The sequence below is a fragment of the Oncorhynchus kisutch genome, linkage group LG17, assembly GCF_002021735.2.
Source record: "Oncorhynchus kisutch isolate 150728-3 linkage group LG17, Okis_V2, whole genome shotgun sequence".
Lineage (NCBI taxonomy): Eukaryota > Metazoa > Chordata > Actinopteri > Salmoniformes > Salmonidae > Oncorhynchus > Oncorhynchus kisutch.
Genome location: NC_034190.2, coordinates 72,245,020 through 72,263,849, shown reverse-complemented (window position 1 = coordinate 72,263,849; position 18,830 = coordinate 72,245,020). Strand labels below are relative to the sequence as shown.

The window sequence follows — 18,830 nt, the reverse complement described above, 5'->3', positions numbered from 1 at the left end:
CTTCCTGACTGATGTCTTGAGATGTTGCTTAAAAAAATCCACATAATTTTCCTACCTCATGAAGCCATCTATTTTGTGAAGTGCACCAGTCTCTCCTGCAGCAAAGCACCCCCACAACATGATACTGCCACCACCATGCTTCATGGTTGGGATGGTGTTCTTCAGCTTGCAAACATCCCCCTTTTTCCTCCAAACATAATGATGGTCATTATGGCCAAACTGTTCTATTTTTGTTTCATCAGACCAGAGGACATTTCTCCAAAAAGTATGATCTTTGTTCCCTTTGTGCATGTACAAACTGTAGTCTGTTTTTTGTACGGCAGTTTTGGAGCAGTGGCTTCTTCCTTGCTGAGCGGGCTATCAGGTTATGTCGATATAGGAGTTTTACTGTGGATATAGATACATCTTCACAAGGTCCTTTGCTGTTGTTCTGGGATTGATTTGCACTTTTCGCACCAAAGTACGTTCATCTCTAGGAGACATAACACGTCTCCTTCCTGAGCGGTATGACGGCTGCGTGGTCCCATGGTGTTTATACTTGCATACTATTGTTTGTACAGATGAACGTGGTACCTTTAGTTGTTTGGAAATTGCTTCCAAGGATGAACCAGACTTGTGGAGGTCTACAATTTTTTTCTGAGGTCTTGGCTGATTTATTTTGATTTTCCCATGATGTCAAGCAAAGAGGCACCGAGTTTGAAGGTAGGCCTTGAAATACATCCACAGGTACACCTCCAATTGACTCAAATTATGTCAATTAGCCTATCAGAAGCTTCTAAAGCCATGCCATAATTTTCTGGAATTTTACAAGCTGTTTAAAGGTACAGTCAAACCTAGTGTATGTATACCTTTGAACCACTGGAATTGTGATACACTGAGTTATAAGTGAAGTAATTTGCCTGTAAACAATTTTTTGATAAATTACTTGTGTCATGCACAAAGTAGATGTCCTAATCGACTTGCCAAAACTAGAGTTTGTTAACAAGAAATTTGTGGAGTGGTTGAAAAACTTCCGACTTCAACTGTATTTGGCTAAGGTGTATGTAAACTCACAATACTCCATATTCGAGTAATTTACATAACTTACATTACAATGAAGCGGCAGACACGGAGATAGACAGGGCATGGGTGCTGAAAGTAGGCTAATTAATGTAAACAGTCTTCATTTTAATTTGACTTTAGGCTACTAACAACAAGAGGGCTATTCAAAAAATAAGAGCTAAGCCTACCTGTTTGACAGATGAAATGAAAGTTTACTATCCATATCCTATGTCAGTCAATTCCTTCAGTCACCATACACTACTTAAATATCTCTGTGTCAGTGAAGGGCTTTGTGTGTTAAAACCAGGGTTCAAATTGAGAGCATATGTGAGGGAATTGTGACTTTTGTTAAAGAAAATGGCTAAAAGCATAGGCCTACCTCTTGTTACAATAAAAATTATGGAACTGATTATATAAAGTGATCTATAACGAAGCTTTAGTCGGCAATGCTTTATACTAGAAACAAGCTGTTAAATGCAGGGGAAAGACGTGACTCTGATGCATATGGGATATCTTTGGTTTCTCTACATGACATTCAGAGGCTGCGCTACAACCCTCTATAGACAAGGAGACAAAAATGTACTTTGCTTGGGAAGTAATGTGTGATTCTGTCACTATCAATTGATGTTCATTTCAACAGGCTATTAAAAAACATACTAACACTAAATCAGTCAGGAGCAAGCTAGCTAAGGAACAAAAATGTATTATTTAGGCTATATTATTATTATTTCAAGGCTATAGCTTGCCATTTAGGAAATAAATTGTGACGCATTTGTGACACATTACAGGCTGGCAGGAGTGCTCAGGATTTCAACACACATCAACAACATCACTTCAACAATATGCCTATAAATTTCGCATTTAGGCTGTATATAATGACATTTTCAAAAATAATCACTTAGAATTATATAATAATTAAATGAAAAATGCCATATTAGGCTATACAGTCATTCTACACTGCCTTTGAATTCACTTTTAGAAACCCGAGTTTGGCCAGTCTTTGGTTTGAGGATCATGCGGTGAGCTATGCATGCCTACATTTTTACATTCGACATTTGAGTCATTTAGCAGACGGTCTTATCCAGAGTGACTTTCAGTTAGTGCCTAGTTTGTCAATTTAGCCTAGCAGATGCTCTTGTTCTCCCATGCCCTAATCCAGGCTGCATCACATCCGGCCGTGATTGGGAGTCCCATAGGGCGGCGCACAATTTGGCCGGGATAGGCCGTCATTGTAAATAAGAATTTGTTCTTAACTGACTTGCCTAGTTAAATAAAGGTTAAATAAAAAATGAAATGCATAACAATTACAGTCAACACAAATCTATTTTTTAACAACAATATCATGGAATCAAACAGTGTTGCATGGGTTTAAAAAAAGCCATATTACAACCTATGTGTTATGATAATTGCGTTGTTTGCTCTATAACCTGTTAGTCCACATGCCTTGCGACCAGGATATATAGGCCTAAACGCCGAGACAATAAGAAGACACAGTAGCAGAATAAATTAAACCAGAGAGCAACCTCTGTCAGGTGATGTCCACAAAGTATATTGCATGTAACAAACAGTTAACCTACATAATGGTCAAGTAAGATAATGTTTCCGAAATTTTCGGACCACTAAACAACTATTGATATAGAACCACGGACAGTTCCCGCAAGTCGCAAAGAAAACAAGAGCTGCCTCCACTAATCCAGCACCATTTAAACTTCAACATTTAAACATCATCAAATCACAGATGCTTAGTCTAATACAGTGACAACTAAAAGATGCCAAAAACGATTTAGTCCAATCAACATAAGCTAAATATGATGGTGTGTTTGCGTGCGTGTTTGTGCAAGTAGAAAAAAACATGTTGACTCACCCTACTTGTAGAGAAACACCAATGCCATCCTCCTCTCTTTCATGTTGACGAAACGGTCTATCACTTTGTCTGACAGTACACACTTTTATTTTTTGTTGTCCTCGCTGGCTAAATAGTTGTTCGCTAGCTCAACTTCCTTTCATGGGCAACTTTAGCTAGTTAACGTTAGCCTTCTACATCTAGACACATATTGAACTTCCATCGTCTCAGGCCAGGGGCACAATATATGAATTAATGGTTGGATCAGTATCGCAGATACAATCATTGGCCAGTACGAAGAATTAAGTAAAACCACAAGACCAAAAACTATCTCCATCCATGGCTAATTTAGGAAAAGGCCAATTATAGCTAGCTAGCCACCGGAAGACAACAACACAATAAGATGCAACAATTCAAGTTGTTTCTGTCAATGACGTATGCTCTCAATACGATTTTCATAGAAGTGACGCCAAAACCAAACTGGCTTCCCTTGACACTTTTTCTTGGTGCGCCAGGACCATTCACAGTTGAGCTCACTCAGTTTAGCTCAATGCTGATTGGCTATTATTTTGTACTTTTTTATCAAGAGAGGCCAAATGCTCACTGGCTTCCTTGCATTCAATACTATGGGCAGGAACAATGTCATACTCTTTCGGACCAGACAGCATGAGATAGATGGCCTACACATACAGACAGAAGGGCGCTGTTTAACTTGCTCAGATGCTTTCTCCAGTGAGATAAATTCAGCCTCTTGTGAATTGAAGGAAAATTATGGAACACAGAAGAGACCAAATATAAATGAATGTTTCCCAAATGAAAAGAAGTTGATCATTGATGATCAGATACTTCGGTTGGAACTGGTTCTGTTGCACTTCATTTTTACAATTGATAAACAACTTTGGCACTGTTCTAAACATAGACTATCCTCTTTTTTTACCCTGTACAGAAATCAAAACCACTTCGGTGCTGCTGCATGCGCTCATTTGTTGTCATGCCCTACTGTGGTATTACAAAATATTGTAGTTGTCTCCAAAATGATGTAGAATTGCATGAAATGCGTTTATAAAAGGCATTTTTCTTCTTGAACCGCAAATAAGATTATAGATTAATGCAGTGCTTTTGTTAAAATAGAGATATTTTCACCCCTACCCTTGTCTGCAGTGTACTGCGACTCTACAATCTTCTGGCTACTTTGCCATGTAATGCTTACAAAACCAAGAACAGTTTCTAAAACTGCATATCTAAGGCACTGGTCTGTTCTAGGAGTGAGGGTAAACGGTAGGCATGTTCTTTGCTATGCACTTTATGTTTTCATTATTATTTTGGGTTCAGGAGAGGGTCACTTGTTTGTGTTTTTTTTCAAACGTTCAGGGAGGGTCAGGTAAAAATATATATTTTACTATAGGGCCATTTATTTTCATTTCAGAGAGGTCCAATGTTCTCCAGGTATCACTCATTATAAATAATATATAGTTCCTTAGAAAATAGCCATTTTTGATGTCACCAAGCAGGCCAAAACGGTCTTTTCAAACAATTCTAAGGGCATTATCATAATTTTCACAATTTCACAGTATTATTGCAACTTCATAGTGTAGAAATATATATATATTTATTTTTAACATTAAAATCACATTTTTGACTGCACAAAGCCTTTAAGAGCTGTGATGTTCTACTAAAGATTAAGTGTTCAAGTAATTACCTGATGTTGCTATGCTGCTGCCTAGCCTTAGCTTTGGCAGAAAGTTATAGAAACAGAGTGAACCACAGGTGTACTTTTAATTGCTAATCCAGTCATTTCTGACTGTGCATCCCAAATGGCACCCTATTTCCTACATAGTCCATTGCTTTTGACCAGGGTTCATAGGGCTGTCGGGAATAAGGTGCCATTTGGGGAACACCCTCAGTCCTCAATGAGACACTGGATAATGCTCTCAACACAACCTTGATTAGACATGCTAACATAAGAGCATACTAGGGAGCTCTCGTGTCGAATCAATCACCATATTAATTAAGCACATGTTTAAAAGTACAAGAAGGGCAAGCTCTGGGATGGCACTACACAGTGCACAATAAAATATTTCCTCTTAAAACTGAGTGGGGTATTTGAATGTGTGACCTTGCTGATGTTTTCCTCTGTGTGAAACAACTAATGTATTAATACTATGAGGTTAACTAGTCTTTTTTGCTTGTCTTAGAAAACTGATCATTGCAGTCTTCTAAGCTATCAAACAGATAAAGGGATTGAGAAAATCCAACTGGCGTAATCTTCTTCTGCTGCAGATGTAGGATCTTAATTTGAGCCAGTTTGCTACAGCAGGAACATAATCCTGCAGCAACATGACATGTGATTTATTATGTATATTATAATAAATTGAACATTTTCATAAGGAAAAATCAAGTCTGAAATTTCAAAGTGGAAATGACAAACTCCAGAAGCCTTTTTAAAACTGAAATACACTAAAGTTTCAAATGTCCTGCATTTCAGGAAAGTTCTCCTGCAACAGGGTGATCAAATTAAGATCCTACATTTGTAACTAGCTATATGGAATGTGCTTCACTCTTTGATATTCAATATGTTTCTAATCAATTTAGTCCAACACAGTCTGTTTCGTCAGTAATACCTGGAAAAAGAGTGAGTCATGACCTGAGCAGTGGTTATTGACTACATAGTATAAGACCCACAATAAGTCATTCTGTTCTGTTTATCTCCTCTCAGGGTTCAGATATTTTCTTGAAGGAATGAAGACAAACACAACACCATATAACCACCTGTCCATGACCATCCTGCATGCCTCCCCTGCTCCCATCTACATGTTGTCATGCAGCCTGCCTGTGGCATAGAGACAGGCTATAGCCCACAGAGACCACATATAAGCTCACTGCTAGAAGGGAAAATGCTCTTAATCTCATCATAATACAGCCACCTGGATATAGATAGTTCATATCCATCTGTTTGAATGTAAAACTGTAAGCTATATGCATAGCACTTTGTCATTAAGGATAAGAGTGTTATGATTGCAAATGCAGAACATAACCGTTATACTGTAATAACTACATATAATAACCATTAATTATTTATCTAAATTATGTATTGTAATTTACAATACACTAATAAAAGTCATACTGTATGCATCTAGCAACAATATTAGCTATAGCTCCTTGGATAAATAGAGAAAATACTGTCACTGTCCATGCACAACAGGAAAATAATAGATAACAGCTAGTTAGCAGAGATCCTGCTGATGAGCATGCAGAGCTCATCTAAAGCAAGCAAGTGTGTGTGTGTGTGTGTGTGTGTGTGTGTGTGTGTGTGTGTGTGTGTGTGTGTGTGTGTGTGTGTGTGTGTGTGTGTGTGTGTGTGTGTGTGCGCAGCACCCTTTTCCCTCTCTCATGCTGGCGGCAGAGAGATGCATCACCTGGAGTTGCCCACAGGCGGTAGTCACCAAGCACAGTGCCTTACATTTACACCATTTTAGCAGACACTCTTATCCAGAGAACGACTTACAGTAGTTAATGCATACATTCTCGTACTGCTCCCCAATGGACATCAAACCCACAGCCCTGGCATGGTACGCACCATGCTCTACCAACTGAAACACATGGGGTTGCCTAGTCAGAGCACAACTTTCCAGGGCACAGAAAGGAGAGGAGCACAATTGGAGTGTATCCTATCCTGTTCTATCCTATGACAGACGCTCATAGAAACTGTTGCACAGGTCTCCATCCATAATTCATGGCCATGCATACTCTAATTGTGTTGCCAGCCTGCACACTTGTACTGATGCCATTTAACAACCCTCTCTGCTGCCCCACACGTGTATCACTTCACTCTTTCTGTGTCACTTTGAAGACCTGCAAGAAGAGAACTCTCTAAAATCCTTTTTCCTCATTCTCACACGCCACATGCACACACTTTATCTATTGATCTTAGGTTGCCTTGAGCTACGCCAAGTCATAGACTTGGTCCTGAGTGGTACAGCGAGACACTGCATCTCAGTGCTAGAGGTGTCATTACAGACCCTGGATCGATTCCAGGCTGTATCACAACTGGCAGTGATTGGGAGTCCCATAGGGCGGCGCACAATTAGCCCAGAGTTTTCCGGGTTAGGGTTTGGCCGTCATTGTAAATAAGAATTTGTTCTTAACTGACTTGCCTAGTTAAATAAAGGTTAAATAAAATTTTAAAAAATGATGCTCCACTGAACAGCAGTCAAAGCCATTAAGTGAAGAAGAAAAAAGATGGAAACTTTACCCATAGAAATAGAATGTATAGAATGTGCCTAGTCCCCATTTGATTGCCAGGATTAGCGGGTCCAAGCTCATTCTATTCATTCTATTTCTATGGCTTTATCAAGGTTCTGATAGACTCAGACTGCCCCCTGTAGACATGCTGTGCAGTTCACAGGGGAGAACAATCCATATCTGTATCTACACTGAAACTAGCAGCATTATTCTTCAAGGATGGTTATCTGAAAATGCATGCACTCACTACTGTAAATCGCTCTAGATAAGAGCTTCTGCTAAATTAATAAAATGCAAGATTTTTATTAAAATGTCTTAATGTCTCAAAGCATGAATTCTATTCCAATGCTTCAATGTTCAACCTAATCCTTCAATGTTGGTTATTTCTTGCGTCTTGTTATGTAGCTACTGTACAACATTTTTTGCATCTTTTCTCAAGCAGATTAGATGGAGAATGAGTCAATACACCGATGTAAAGCTCATAGAGTTTCCTTATTAAGTACTACCATCTGGTGGTTGCAAAAAGGTGTTCTTTTTTACAACTCAACAACAATAATCAAGCACTGAGTGTAGTTTCAAACAAATCTGTTATCAGCGAGAAAATATTGTTGATGGGTCTGATAAGAGGAATACCCATGTGAGAATTCTGTTCATAGACTACAGCTCAGCGTTCAAACCCGTAGTCCCCTCCAAGCTCAGCATCAAGCTTGGGACCCTGGGACTGAACACCTGCCTCTGCAAGTGGATTCTGGACTTCCTGACGGGCCGACCCCAGGTGGTGAGGATAGGTAACATCACCTCAACCATGCAGACACGCAACACGGGGGGCCCCACAGGGGTGTGTGCATAGTCCTGTCCTGTACTCCCTATTTACCCACGGCTGCGTGACCACACATGACTCCAACATCATCATCCAGTGTGCTGATGACATGACGGTGGTAGGCTTGATCACGGGCACGATGAGACAGCCTACAGGGAGGAGGTCAGTGACCTGGCAGTGTGGTGCCAGGAAAACAACCTCTCCCTCAACATCATTAAGACCAAGGAGCTGATCATGAACTACAGGAAACGGTGGGTCAAGTACGCACCATCCACATCGACAGGGCTGTAGGGGAGCGGGTCCAAACCTTCAAGTTACTTGGTGTCCAAATCACAAAATAATTAAAATGTTCCACACCCACACACACGCACACAGTCGTGAATAAGGCATGACAGCACCTCTTCTGCCTCATGAGATTCAAAAGATCTCTAAAAGTTTGACAGCTGCACCATTGAGAGAATCTTGACTGGCTGCATCACTGCTTGGTATGGAAACTGCACCGCCCTCGAATGCATAACCCTACAGAGCGACAGCCCAGTACAATGCTGGGGCCGAGCTCCCTGCCATCCAAGACCTCTATATCAGGCGGTGTGAAAAGACCCCGCCCAACCGAGTCACACTGTTTTCTCTGCTTCTGTTTGGAAAGCGGTACCGGAGCAACAAGTCTGACACCAACTGGCTTCTAAACAGCTTCAATCCCCAAGCCATAAATAAGACTGCTAAATAGCTAACAAAATGCCTATCAGCATTGACCCTTATATTTTATTTGTATTTTTGCACTGTCTCTATGCACACTCACAGGATTCTACACACTCACACTGACACTCCAACACACACACACACACACACCCTTAATTTGCTCACACACACATAATACACACACACACATTCATACTGACTCTACATACACGCACACACACTCACATACAATCATCATATACGCTGCAGCTACTCTGTTTATCATACAGTATATCCTGATGCCTAGTCACCTTACCCCTATACATATTTACCCCTGCCACTCCACTCCAATATCCCTGCACATTGTAAATATGGTATTGGAACTGACCCTGGAACTGACCAGGGTCAGTATATAGCTGCAGCTGCAGTATATAGCTGTATATAGCTGTATATAGCTTACTTACGTTCTCGTGTTTTTCTCATTTCAATTTCTCATGTGTTTTTGTTCTACTTTACTTTATAGTATTACTGATATTGATTGCTGCATTTTTGGGAAAGAGCTCGCAAGAAAGGGATTTCACTGCACATGACAATAAAACTTGAAACTTGATAAATAAGTTGTGCACAACCAGGGGGAAAATGGCCAAAAAATAGAGCATATAGTTGTGAAAGCATATAGGCCTATCACCTCAAACTTCCATACAAGTCATTGTAAAGCTACTTACTAAAGTTGTGAGCAACCTTCATATTGAGCATGATGTGAAGGTTAATGCTGGGCTCGGTGATCCCGCCAAATGTTCCCAAATCTTGAACAGCAAATTGCTCATACAAGCGTGAAGTGTCAATTTCAATGTTCCCAGCATTTCCCCGTGTCCAGCATGATTTCTCTATCTGCCGAGAGACCAATCACAATCACCACAAAGACAAACTGGATTCTCTATGAAATGCAATGATCCAGGAAGCTACAGAGACACTGTAGAGAATAATTCCCTACAGTCCTCAAGGAAATTAGGAAGTGGAATTTAGGTAATTCCTTATCATTGCAAACTATCAGACAAAACCTTCTCACGGATTGGACTCAAGTGTAGCGTCATATAAGGCGATATACCATAATATAACATAATTGACAATATGCACAACTATATTACATGGTTACAAATGTAATAAAGAGGGATAAATAAAACCATTGTAGTACCTTATCAGAACCAACCTCATCCCAGTGGAAGGCCCTGGTCCGCTCTGTTAGGGGTTTTCTACTGGGCTTAAAGGGCAATGGAGGAGGCATAGGAATGAAGGGGGGAGCTGGCACCATTGAGGGAATGGGTACAGGGACAGTGGCGGGGACAGGGACAGGATCAAGGACTGGTGCCAGGACAGAAACAGGGACAAAACCAGGAACAAGTGCAAGACCAGGCACAGAATCAGGGGCAGGTGCAGGGGAAAGGACAGGACCAGGGAAGGGGACATTCACTAGTAACTTCACAGGGCTGCAGGGTTTTGGGAGAGGCGAGGTTGGAGGTTTACTCTCAATCTTTTCTCCAGCCGATAGATTATCTGCACTGGAGACAAGATCTGTTCCTCGGAGGCCTTGTCCGTCAGTGGACTTGTTCTCCTCCAGAATGTGTTTGACATTGTCATAGATTCTTAAAGCCCTGGTTTCCTCATAGAAGTGCTCAGACTGAGACGTGCGTTTCCAGTTCAGGCATAGCTCATCTATGGCCTGGACCCAAGCATCCCTCTCCTTCTGGATGGCTTCTGTGCTTTTGGAAAGTTCTGTCACAGGTACCTGGAACCTGCAATACATCAACATAACTCATCTTAACTTCCTCTATTGGGAGTAAACAAACAATGGCAATCACTGGACAAACAATTGAAATCTAAATGTATGGTATTAGATGTTGTCAAATAGAAGTGCTTATGGTGTGTTTATACAATACATACAGTGATGAGAATGGTGTGTTGGTAGCAGCAATCCTCAACTGTTCAGATATACATTATTCTGAAGCATGATTCTGTTAAAAAGTTACAACATTGTTGCTGTATTTAGATATGTAGATTAACTAACATTTTAAAATGTTTCATTGACAAAACAAATTACTACAAGAACACATAACCTAAATTCCTTATACTCGCTTCTCTCATCCTAAACACCTACCGCCCTAGTCTCAGAATGGGTTTTACATGGTCACTCACTGGTACTCATTCTTGTGAGTCAAAAGAGTGAAGGTGTCACAGCTGCGTGGTTTCTCTACACTCGCTTCCCCGTCTGAGAAATGAATGACAACTGGTAAGGATGACGAGGTGACCATGTCCCCATCTGCACCTACTCCCCGCCGGCTGATGGGGAGCAGGGTCAGCTTGCCAGGGTGAAGGTGAGCCTCGTACCTAACAACAAAAGCATAGGACACATCATGATGTAGATAGTAAACAACTTATAGTCAATGCAGGACTGTTCCAAACTTTGTAAAAACACTGTGCAGTAGTACTAGTAGTAGTAGTTGATGTAATAGTAGTAGTAATTGTAATAGTAGTAGTAATTGTAATAGTAATTGTAATAGTAGTAGTTGTAGTTGTTGTTGTAGTAGTAGTAATAGTAGTAGTGGTAGTATTAATTCATGTTCTTGTTGTTGTAGTAGTAGTAGTAGTTGTTGTTGTTGTAATAGTAGTAGTAGTAGTAGTAGTAGTAGTAGTAGTCTAGTATAGAATACAAACATACTTCACCCATTTAAACGATGCCAATCCACCTCTCTGCAGGAACAGCAGGCCCTCCCTGAGGCTCTTTGGTGCTAGAAGCAGGGGATGCACACACGTGTCTTCACTGCCCTCCACTGGATGTCTGTAGATGTTTCTGTAGATTATCTTGTTTACAAGCTGCATTATCTACACAAAACACAACATCAGTGTGAAAAAGTCTCAATCAAAATCGTGTCAATTGAAAATATAAAGTCCTCAAAATGTCTTCAAACTTTATTTAAAGAATGAATGTCCCGCTGTTAACCAATTAGGGGAAATTTTTGAAATCTCTCACATCTCTTATGTCTATAGACAAACCAGGCTGCTGTCCACCTCTATTACAGGTTAGGGATAACTCTATTACCTTGTGTTTGTCCTCCAGCGAGGCTGCCTCCAGCTCATAGGGTTAGGGTTAGGGATGACTCTCTTACCTTGTGTTTGTCCTCCAGCGAGGCTGCCTCCAGCTCATAGGGTTAGGGTTAGGGATGACTCTCTTACCTTGTGTTTGTCCTCCAGTGAGGTGGCCTCCAGCTCATAGGGTTAGGGGCAGGGGCAGGTACGACTCTCTTACCTTGTGTTTGTCCTCCAGTGAGGTGGCCTCCAGCTCATAGGGTTAGGGTTAGGGACGACTCTCTTACCTTGTGTTTGTCCTCCAGTGAGGTGTCCTCCAGCTCATAGGGTTAGGGGCAGGGACGACTCTCTTACCTTGCGTTTGTCCTCCAGTGAGGTGTCCTCCAGCTCATAGGGTTAGAGGCAGGGGCAGGTACGACTCTCTTACCTTGTGTTTGTCCTCCAGTGAGGTGGCCTCCAGCTCATAGTCATGTCTTCCTCTGAAAGATATAGAGAACTTGGTCCCAACTCCGTCATCACAGCTCTTAACACACAGGAACGGCAGCTGCCGCTTTACGATGCCTTTCTCTATGCTGCACACCATTTTAGTGTTGAAGTCAATCTAAACATAGAGTATAGAGATACACTTTATTCTGAGATTATCACTGCTTTTACTCAATGATGCATGACATGGACAGTATGTACCAGCACACTACAGGCTTGCATTGTACAGTATTGTTATCACAACTCAGGAGTTGCTGTTTACTTACAGTAATGGAAGTTGTAATACCTGTTTACAGTTTTTCCCAATTGTTTACACACTAAAACTGGCCTATGAGGCACAATGACCCGAACCTGTAATTAATTTACCAGAAGCAACACCAAATCTGCAATACTACTTGCACATGTTTTGCTTTACACTCAGATTGCAATTCTATAACAAACATTTGGCAATTCTCTACCTTTGGCACAACCTTCACAGCTAAAATCCCTTGTGTGCAAATGAAAAGCAATACTGTTCAACAAGCTAAGCTCAAACTTAGCAGAGGGAGGTGGAGGGTGAAGACTGCGGGAAATCCAACAGATTATTGAAAACCCTGCCATCTTCTACAACATCAGAGTGAGCTTATCAACCATAGCCCGCATCTTGCATTTGTGTTCCTTTCTTGTTTGAGTACACACAAACAATTGAACAAAATCTTAGTCTTTAGACTGAAATAGGTTCTGAAAGTAGTGTTTTGAATATGTCACATTAGAGTGATCTCATTTGTCACTAAGTTAGATTCATTTGGTGTGTGTTTGTCTCATTTGTATGCAGAGTTTCATTTTGAGCAGGGAGAACATGATTTTGATTGCTGTGTTTCATTTTGCAAGATGTCTGTGGGGTTCGGGGAAATTGGCTAACTGTTTCATGTTTTGTGTTTAGAGTTTTGAGTACCTGAGATGTAGTTTCAGCAAACATGTGTTATCATTTGGGAAAAACTGTAAATACGAGTTGTGATAACAACTAACCCAATGTCAAAAGGGTACCCATATCTGACTCGCCTGAAGAATGCGCTTCTGCCACCTGTAGCGGTTGTACTTGTAAACACTGAAGTTGTACTGGGAGGCTTGCTGTTCCTGCAATGAAGATCAATACACCAATGACAATGATGCAGGACAAAATGTTATGAACACATCAAAGAGTGATCAGAAACATCCAGTTCTACGTTGGTGGACAGGACAGTGGAACCGCATAACTTAAAAATGTATAGTGAATGACAGAATAGCATGCATGACAAGTACTGTGTCATGCGTAGATAAAGTCCATTATGTGTGTGCACAGACCGTCCAAGGTAACTGTCAGGCCTTGTTGTTGCCATAGTTTCCCGTGCTGAATTCAAGGCTCAGTAGTAAAATACCTATAGCCTGGTCCCAGATCTCTTTGTGCTGTCTTGCCAACTCTTGAGGCCAATGCGTGACAATGACCATAGGAGTTGGCAAGACGACACAAACACATTGTTGTGGAGGTATTGTAATACTGGGTCTTGGCAAAATAACACAAATAGATCTGGGGCCAGGCTACATAACAGTACCTCTGTGGCCAGGCTTTGCTTTAGCTGCTCCTGATTGCTCCTCCTGGCCTGGTTCAGGGCGTCATCGATGGTCAGCTCCCCACTCTTCACTTTCATCATGATGCTCAGCTGCATCTCGTTGCTCAGCTGGACCAGGAGGACAATGATCACAGATAAGCAATGCATATAAATTATAGCTAGTGTTCCGAATGCACCGAAATGATGGCTAGTGATCCGAAGGCACATAAATGATAGCTAGTGTTCCGAAGGCACATAAATGATAGCTAGTGTTCCGAAGGCACATAAATGATAGCTAGTGTTCCGAAGGCACATCAATGATAGCTAGTGTTCCGAAGTCACATAAATGATAGCTAGTGTTCCGGAGGCACATAAATGATAGCTGGTGTTCCGAAGGCACATAAATGATAGCTGGTGTTCCCGAAGGCACATAAATGATAGCTAGTGTTCCGAAGGCACATAAATGATAGCTAGTGTTCTGAAGGCACATAAATGATAGCTAGTGTTCCGAAGGCACATAAATGATAGCTAGTGTTCCGAAGGCACATAAACGATATCTAGTGTTCTGAATGCACAGAACGCTTCACTTTGCATAGAACAACCACTGGCGTAGAACACACCTCACAGCCCCCACAAGGTAGGAGGGCCACAAGCTTTGGGGGCCCTCATTTCTTTCAATGTGAATAATGATTAGTGAGAAAGTTACAGACGCACAAATATCATACCCCTAAGACATGTTAACCGCAAAACTGAGCTACGCAACTGAGAACAACTAACAACTAACACAAGCACCTGTCAAACAAATGTGTCACAACAGGAAAAAAACATTGATTTGTCTTTGTATCAAACATTTTATATTTAGATTTGTGAGAATCTTAGTTCCTCTTTAGTGACAGAATAGAAGATCTGCATGTCTGGAATTAAGGAAGTAGAATCCCCAAAGGAAAGTACCCACACAACTTCCTCACAGCTTGTTTCAGTGTTAGTATAGAAGGTTACTGACTATGCTATTACAGTCATACAGTTGCCTATTGAATAGCAACTATTTCTACGGTCCATGTCTATGGTCCTCTGTAGCTCAGTTGTTAGAGCATGGCACTTGTAACACCAGGATAGTGGGTTTGATTGACCCAACCACCCCAACATATAAAATGTATGCACGCAAGACTAAGTCGCTTGGGATAAAAGGGTGTGCTAAATGGCATTAAACAGATATACAGTTCTACAAATCATGACAGTCAACATGTCATCAACAGTTCAAGAGAGAGAATGGAATATCAGAAAATGTGCCTTTTCATTGAAACGAACAGCATTAATCATAATGTCATTGCTTGGAATGAGGATGTTGTTCAGTTATGGAGGCTGAAATGTCATAATCTTACCTGTGGCACGGCTACTGAACCTTTTCTGTCCATCAAAGAGGGGTTTTCGTTCCTGGGCCCTGGCAACATAATGTACGGGGTTTCAAAAGAAAATCTCAGCAAAACTTTTCTGTCTAGAATGCATGGAGTTTTTCACCTAAGTAACACTTCCTTTAAAAACCATCTAAGAGGAAAGGAGAAGAAAAGGGATTTACCGGTCTCTATTACCCCACCCACCTATCAGATTTCGCATCTCTCTGGTCTCTATAGTTTCTACAACGCTCAACAAATGGTGTGTCAGTTCTTGAGTCAGTTCATGTTGTGACTTGCTCCTGCAATTAGTTTTTGCCCAGTAGTCTTTATTTCATGTTGTTGTGGTTTTGTCTAAAAGACTAGGCCTATTAAGGAGATAAATATGTATAAATTGTTGCATATTGTGTTTATATTTTTGTTCAGTATATATATATATATATATATATATATATATATATATATATATATATATATATATATATATATACACAGTATATATACACTGAACAAAAATATAAATGCAACATGCAACAATTTATAACGATTTTACTGACTTACAATTTATATAAGGAAATCAGGCAATTTAAATAAATTCATTAGGCCCAAATCTATGGATTTCACATGACTGGGCAGGAGCGCAGCCAATCAGAATGAGATTTTTTTTTCACAAAATGGAATTATTACAGACAGAAAAACTCCTCAGTTTCATCCGATGTCCGGGTGGCTGGTCTCAGACGATCCTGTAGGTGAAGAAGCTGGATGTGAAGGTCCTGGACTGGCATGGTTACACGTGGTTTGCGGTTGTGAGGCTGGTTGGATGTACTGCCAAGTTCTCCAAAACGACATTGGAGGTGGCTTACGGTAGAGAAATTAAGATAAAATTCTCTGGCAACAGGTGGACATTCCTGCAGTCAGCATGACAATTGCACACTCCCTCAAAACTTTAGACATGTGTAAAAAAATATATATACATTTAAAAAAATACACAGCAGTGACAGCTATGCATCGATATGAAACAAGGCAACAAACAATACAACAAAACAAGGCATGGTTATGATAGGCCAGACGGAAAGCTGAAAGATCATGTAGGTTTTCTGAGAGTGTGAGACGTCATTGGTCCCAGATATCAGTCTGTTTCAAGAGGAGATTCACGTCAGTCGGTCATTCAGATATAATGTTCATACAGTTGTGGGACAAAACACCACATTTTATTGTCCCCAGCACAAGGTGCACCTGTGTAATGATCATGCTGTTTAATCATCTTCTTGATATGCCACACCTGTCAGGTGGATTGATTTTCTAGACAAAGAAGAAATGCTCGCTAACAGGGATGTTGAACATTTGTGCACAAAATTTGAGAAAAATAAGCTTTTTGTGTATACGGAACATTTCTGGGATCTTTAATTTCATGAAATATGGGACCAACACTTTACATGCTGCGTTTATATTAGATAGCACTATCTTCTGTATACCAGCCCTATGTCAGGTATCAAGGTAAGACCCAAGTGCAGACTGTGAAGTAACAAGGTTTATTCTAACAGAGGCAGGCAAACAACAGGTCACGGCAAGCAGGGGTCGATAATCCAGAGTAGGAGCAAAAGTACAGGACGGCAGGCAGGCTCAGGGACAGGCAGAGGTCAATAATCCAGAGGTGGAGCAAAGGTACTGGATGGCAGGCAGGTTCAGGCAGTGGTCAGGCGGGCGGGTACGGGGTCAGGACAGATAAGGATCAAAAACTAGGAGGAAGAGAAAAAGCGAGGCTGGGAAAAGACAGTAGCTGACAGGACAAACACTGGTAATCCTGGCAAACTAGCAAAGACAGACAGAAAACACAGGTATAAATACCCAGAGGATAAGTGGGGAAGATGAGAGGGTGGAGACAAGGGCATGACACCCTACCTTGTCACAACACAACTGATTGGCTCATATGCATTAAGAAGGAAAGAAATTCCAAAAATGTACTTTTAACAAGGCACACCTGTTAATTGAAATGCATTCCAGGTGACTACTTCATGAAGCTGGTTGAGATAAAGCCAAGAGTGTGCAAAGCTGTCATCAAGGAAAAGGTTGGCTGCTTTGAAGAATCTAAAATCTAAAATGTATTTAGATTTGTTTAGGACTAGAAAACAGGGACTAGAAAAACATGCTGGTAGACTTGATGAGACCAGACGAACTGGCAACAGACAAATAGAAACCACTGGTATATATACACAGGGGATAATTGAACAAATGGGAGACACCTGGTGGGGGGTGGAGACAACCACAAGACAGGTGAAACAGATCAGGGTGTGACAATTTCAATTGACTGATTTCCTTATATGAACTGTAACTGTATATAAACTATAAGTAAAATCTTTGAAGTTGTTGTATGTTGCGTTTATATTTTTTAACAAAAGACTCGGGAAGGAAGTACATTTTCTTAGAATTATAACATTGCTCTGTGCTTCTCCGAGCATGCACTTTGTATAGCCTATATATAACCTATAGGCTATTGATTTGATTGAGATGACACTAAATAGCCTACAGGTGCAGTTGATAGTGCATTCCCAACGGAGAATCAGAGATGAGTGGCGGCATCTGGCACACATCAATATATAGCCTAATAAGCAACTTTTTGGGGGGAGAGTGAACAGTTGTTTTTATAGGGTTACAATAGCAATACAATCATCAAAAAAAACATACTTTCCCCCCTTTTTTACCAAACACACTCTCCCCACCAACCTATCCCAAACATACTCTTGGGATCCCCACCCTATCCCCAAACTAATATTGAAATGTCAACTTTTCCCAGGACATAGACATATCGAATATTGGCTGAAAGCTTAAATTTTTGTTAATCTAACTGCACTGTCCAATTTACAGTAGCTATTACAGTGAAAGAATACCATGCTATTGTTTGAGGAGAGTGCACAGTTAGAACATGAAAAGTTATTAATGAACAAATTTGGCACATTTGGGCAGTCTTGATACAACATTTTGAACAGAAATGCAATGGTTCATTGGATCATCTAGTGGCCAATATCCAAATTGCACCTGGGCTGGAATAATACATTATAGCCTTTCTCTTGTATTTCAAAGATGGTACAAAAAAATACAAAAAAACCGTTGTATTATCCTTTACCAGATCTAATGTGTTATATTCTCATAAATTCCTTTCACATTTCCACAAACTTCAAAGTGTTTCCTTTCAAATGGTACCAAGAAAAGGCATATACTTGTTTCAGGGCCTGAGCCTTTATTTGTTTGCTTAAAACCTCTTAAGGATTGGCCCCTTTTTTCTTCAATTTTCGCCAAAAATGACGTACCCAAATCTAACTGCCTGTACAGTTAGATTTGGGTATGTCATTTTTGGCGAAAATTGAAGAAAAAAGGGGCCAATCCTTAAGAGGTTTTAAGCAAACAAATAAAGGCTCAGGCCCTTAAAAAATATAAACGCAACATAGGTACAAGTGAAGAGTTTAAGAACTGAAATGTTCACAACTATTGACTGATAGGGAGGCGCAGTATGCCCACACTCATCACAACTCTCATCACCATTGAGATGGAGTTGAGTTTAACTCAACTAGATTGAGGCCGGATTATTTTGAGAGCTGTGTTGCGTTCTTAGTTATCATCCTGTTTGTTGTTTTGCTTTACAGTTTGTCAACTACTCTCAAGTAAACTTCTCATCCGGATTC

At 40.6% G+C, this 18,830-nt stretch overlaps 1 protein-coding gene across 3 annotated transcripts in view; it reads right to left on the bottom strand.

The window, feature by feature from the left end:
• LOC109908248 (formin-like protein 19) overlaps window positions 1-18,830 on the bottom strand; it is a 50,420-nt gene that overhangs the window by 31,081 nt on the left and 509 nt on the right. Inside the window, exons 2-9 of one of the 3 annotated variants that reach the window (XM_020506835.2) lie at window positions 15,142-15,200; window positions 13,763-13,888; window positions 13,233-13,307; window positions 12,136-12,309; window positions 11,341-11,504; window positions 10,818-11,009; window positions 9,820-10,417; window positions 9,350-9,515 (exon numbers count right to left, since the gene is read on the bottom strand). In XM_020506835.2, coding sequence (XP_020362424.1) covers window positions 9,350-9,515; window positions 9,820-10,417; window positions 10,818-11,009; window positions 11,341-11,504; window positions 12,136-12,309; window positions 13,233-13,307; window positions 13,763-13,888; window positions 15,142-15,174 — 1,528 coding nt within the window. In that variant the 5' untranslated portion in view covers window positions 15,175-15,200. Of the gene's footprint in view, window positions 1-9,349; window positions 9,516-9,819; window positions 10,418-10,817; window positions 11,010-11,340; window positions 11,505-11,855; window positions 11,921-12,135; window positions 12,310-13,232; window positions 13,308-13,762; window positions 13,889-15,141; window positions 15,334-18,830 lie in introns of those variants that run through there. The other 2 variants (XM_020506834.2, XM_031794542.1) reach the window with 2 other exon arrangements.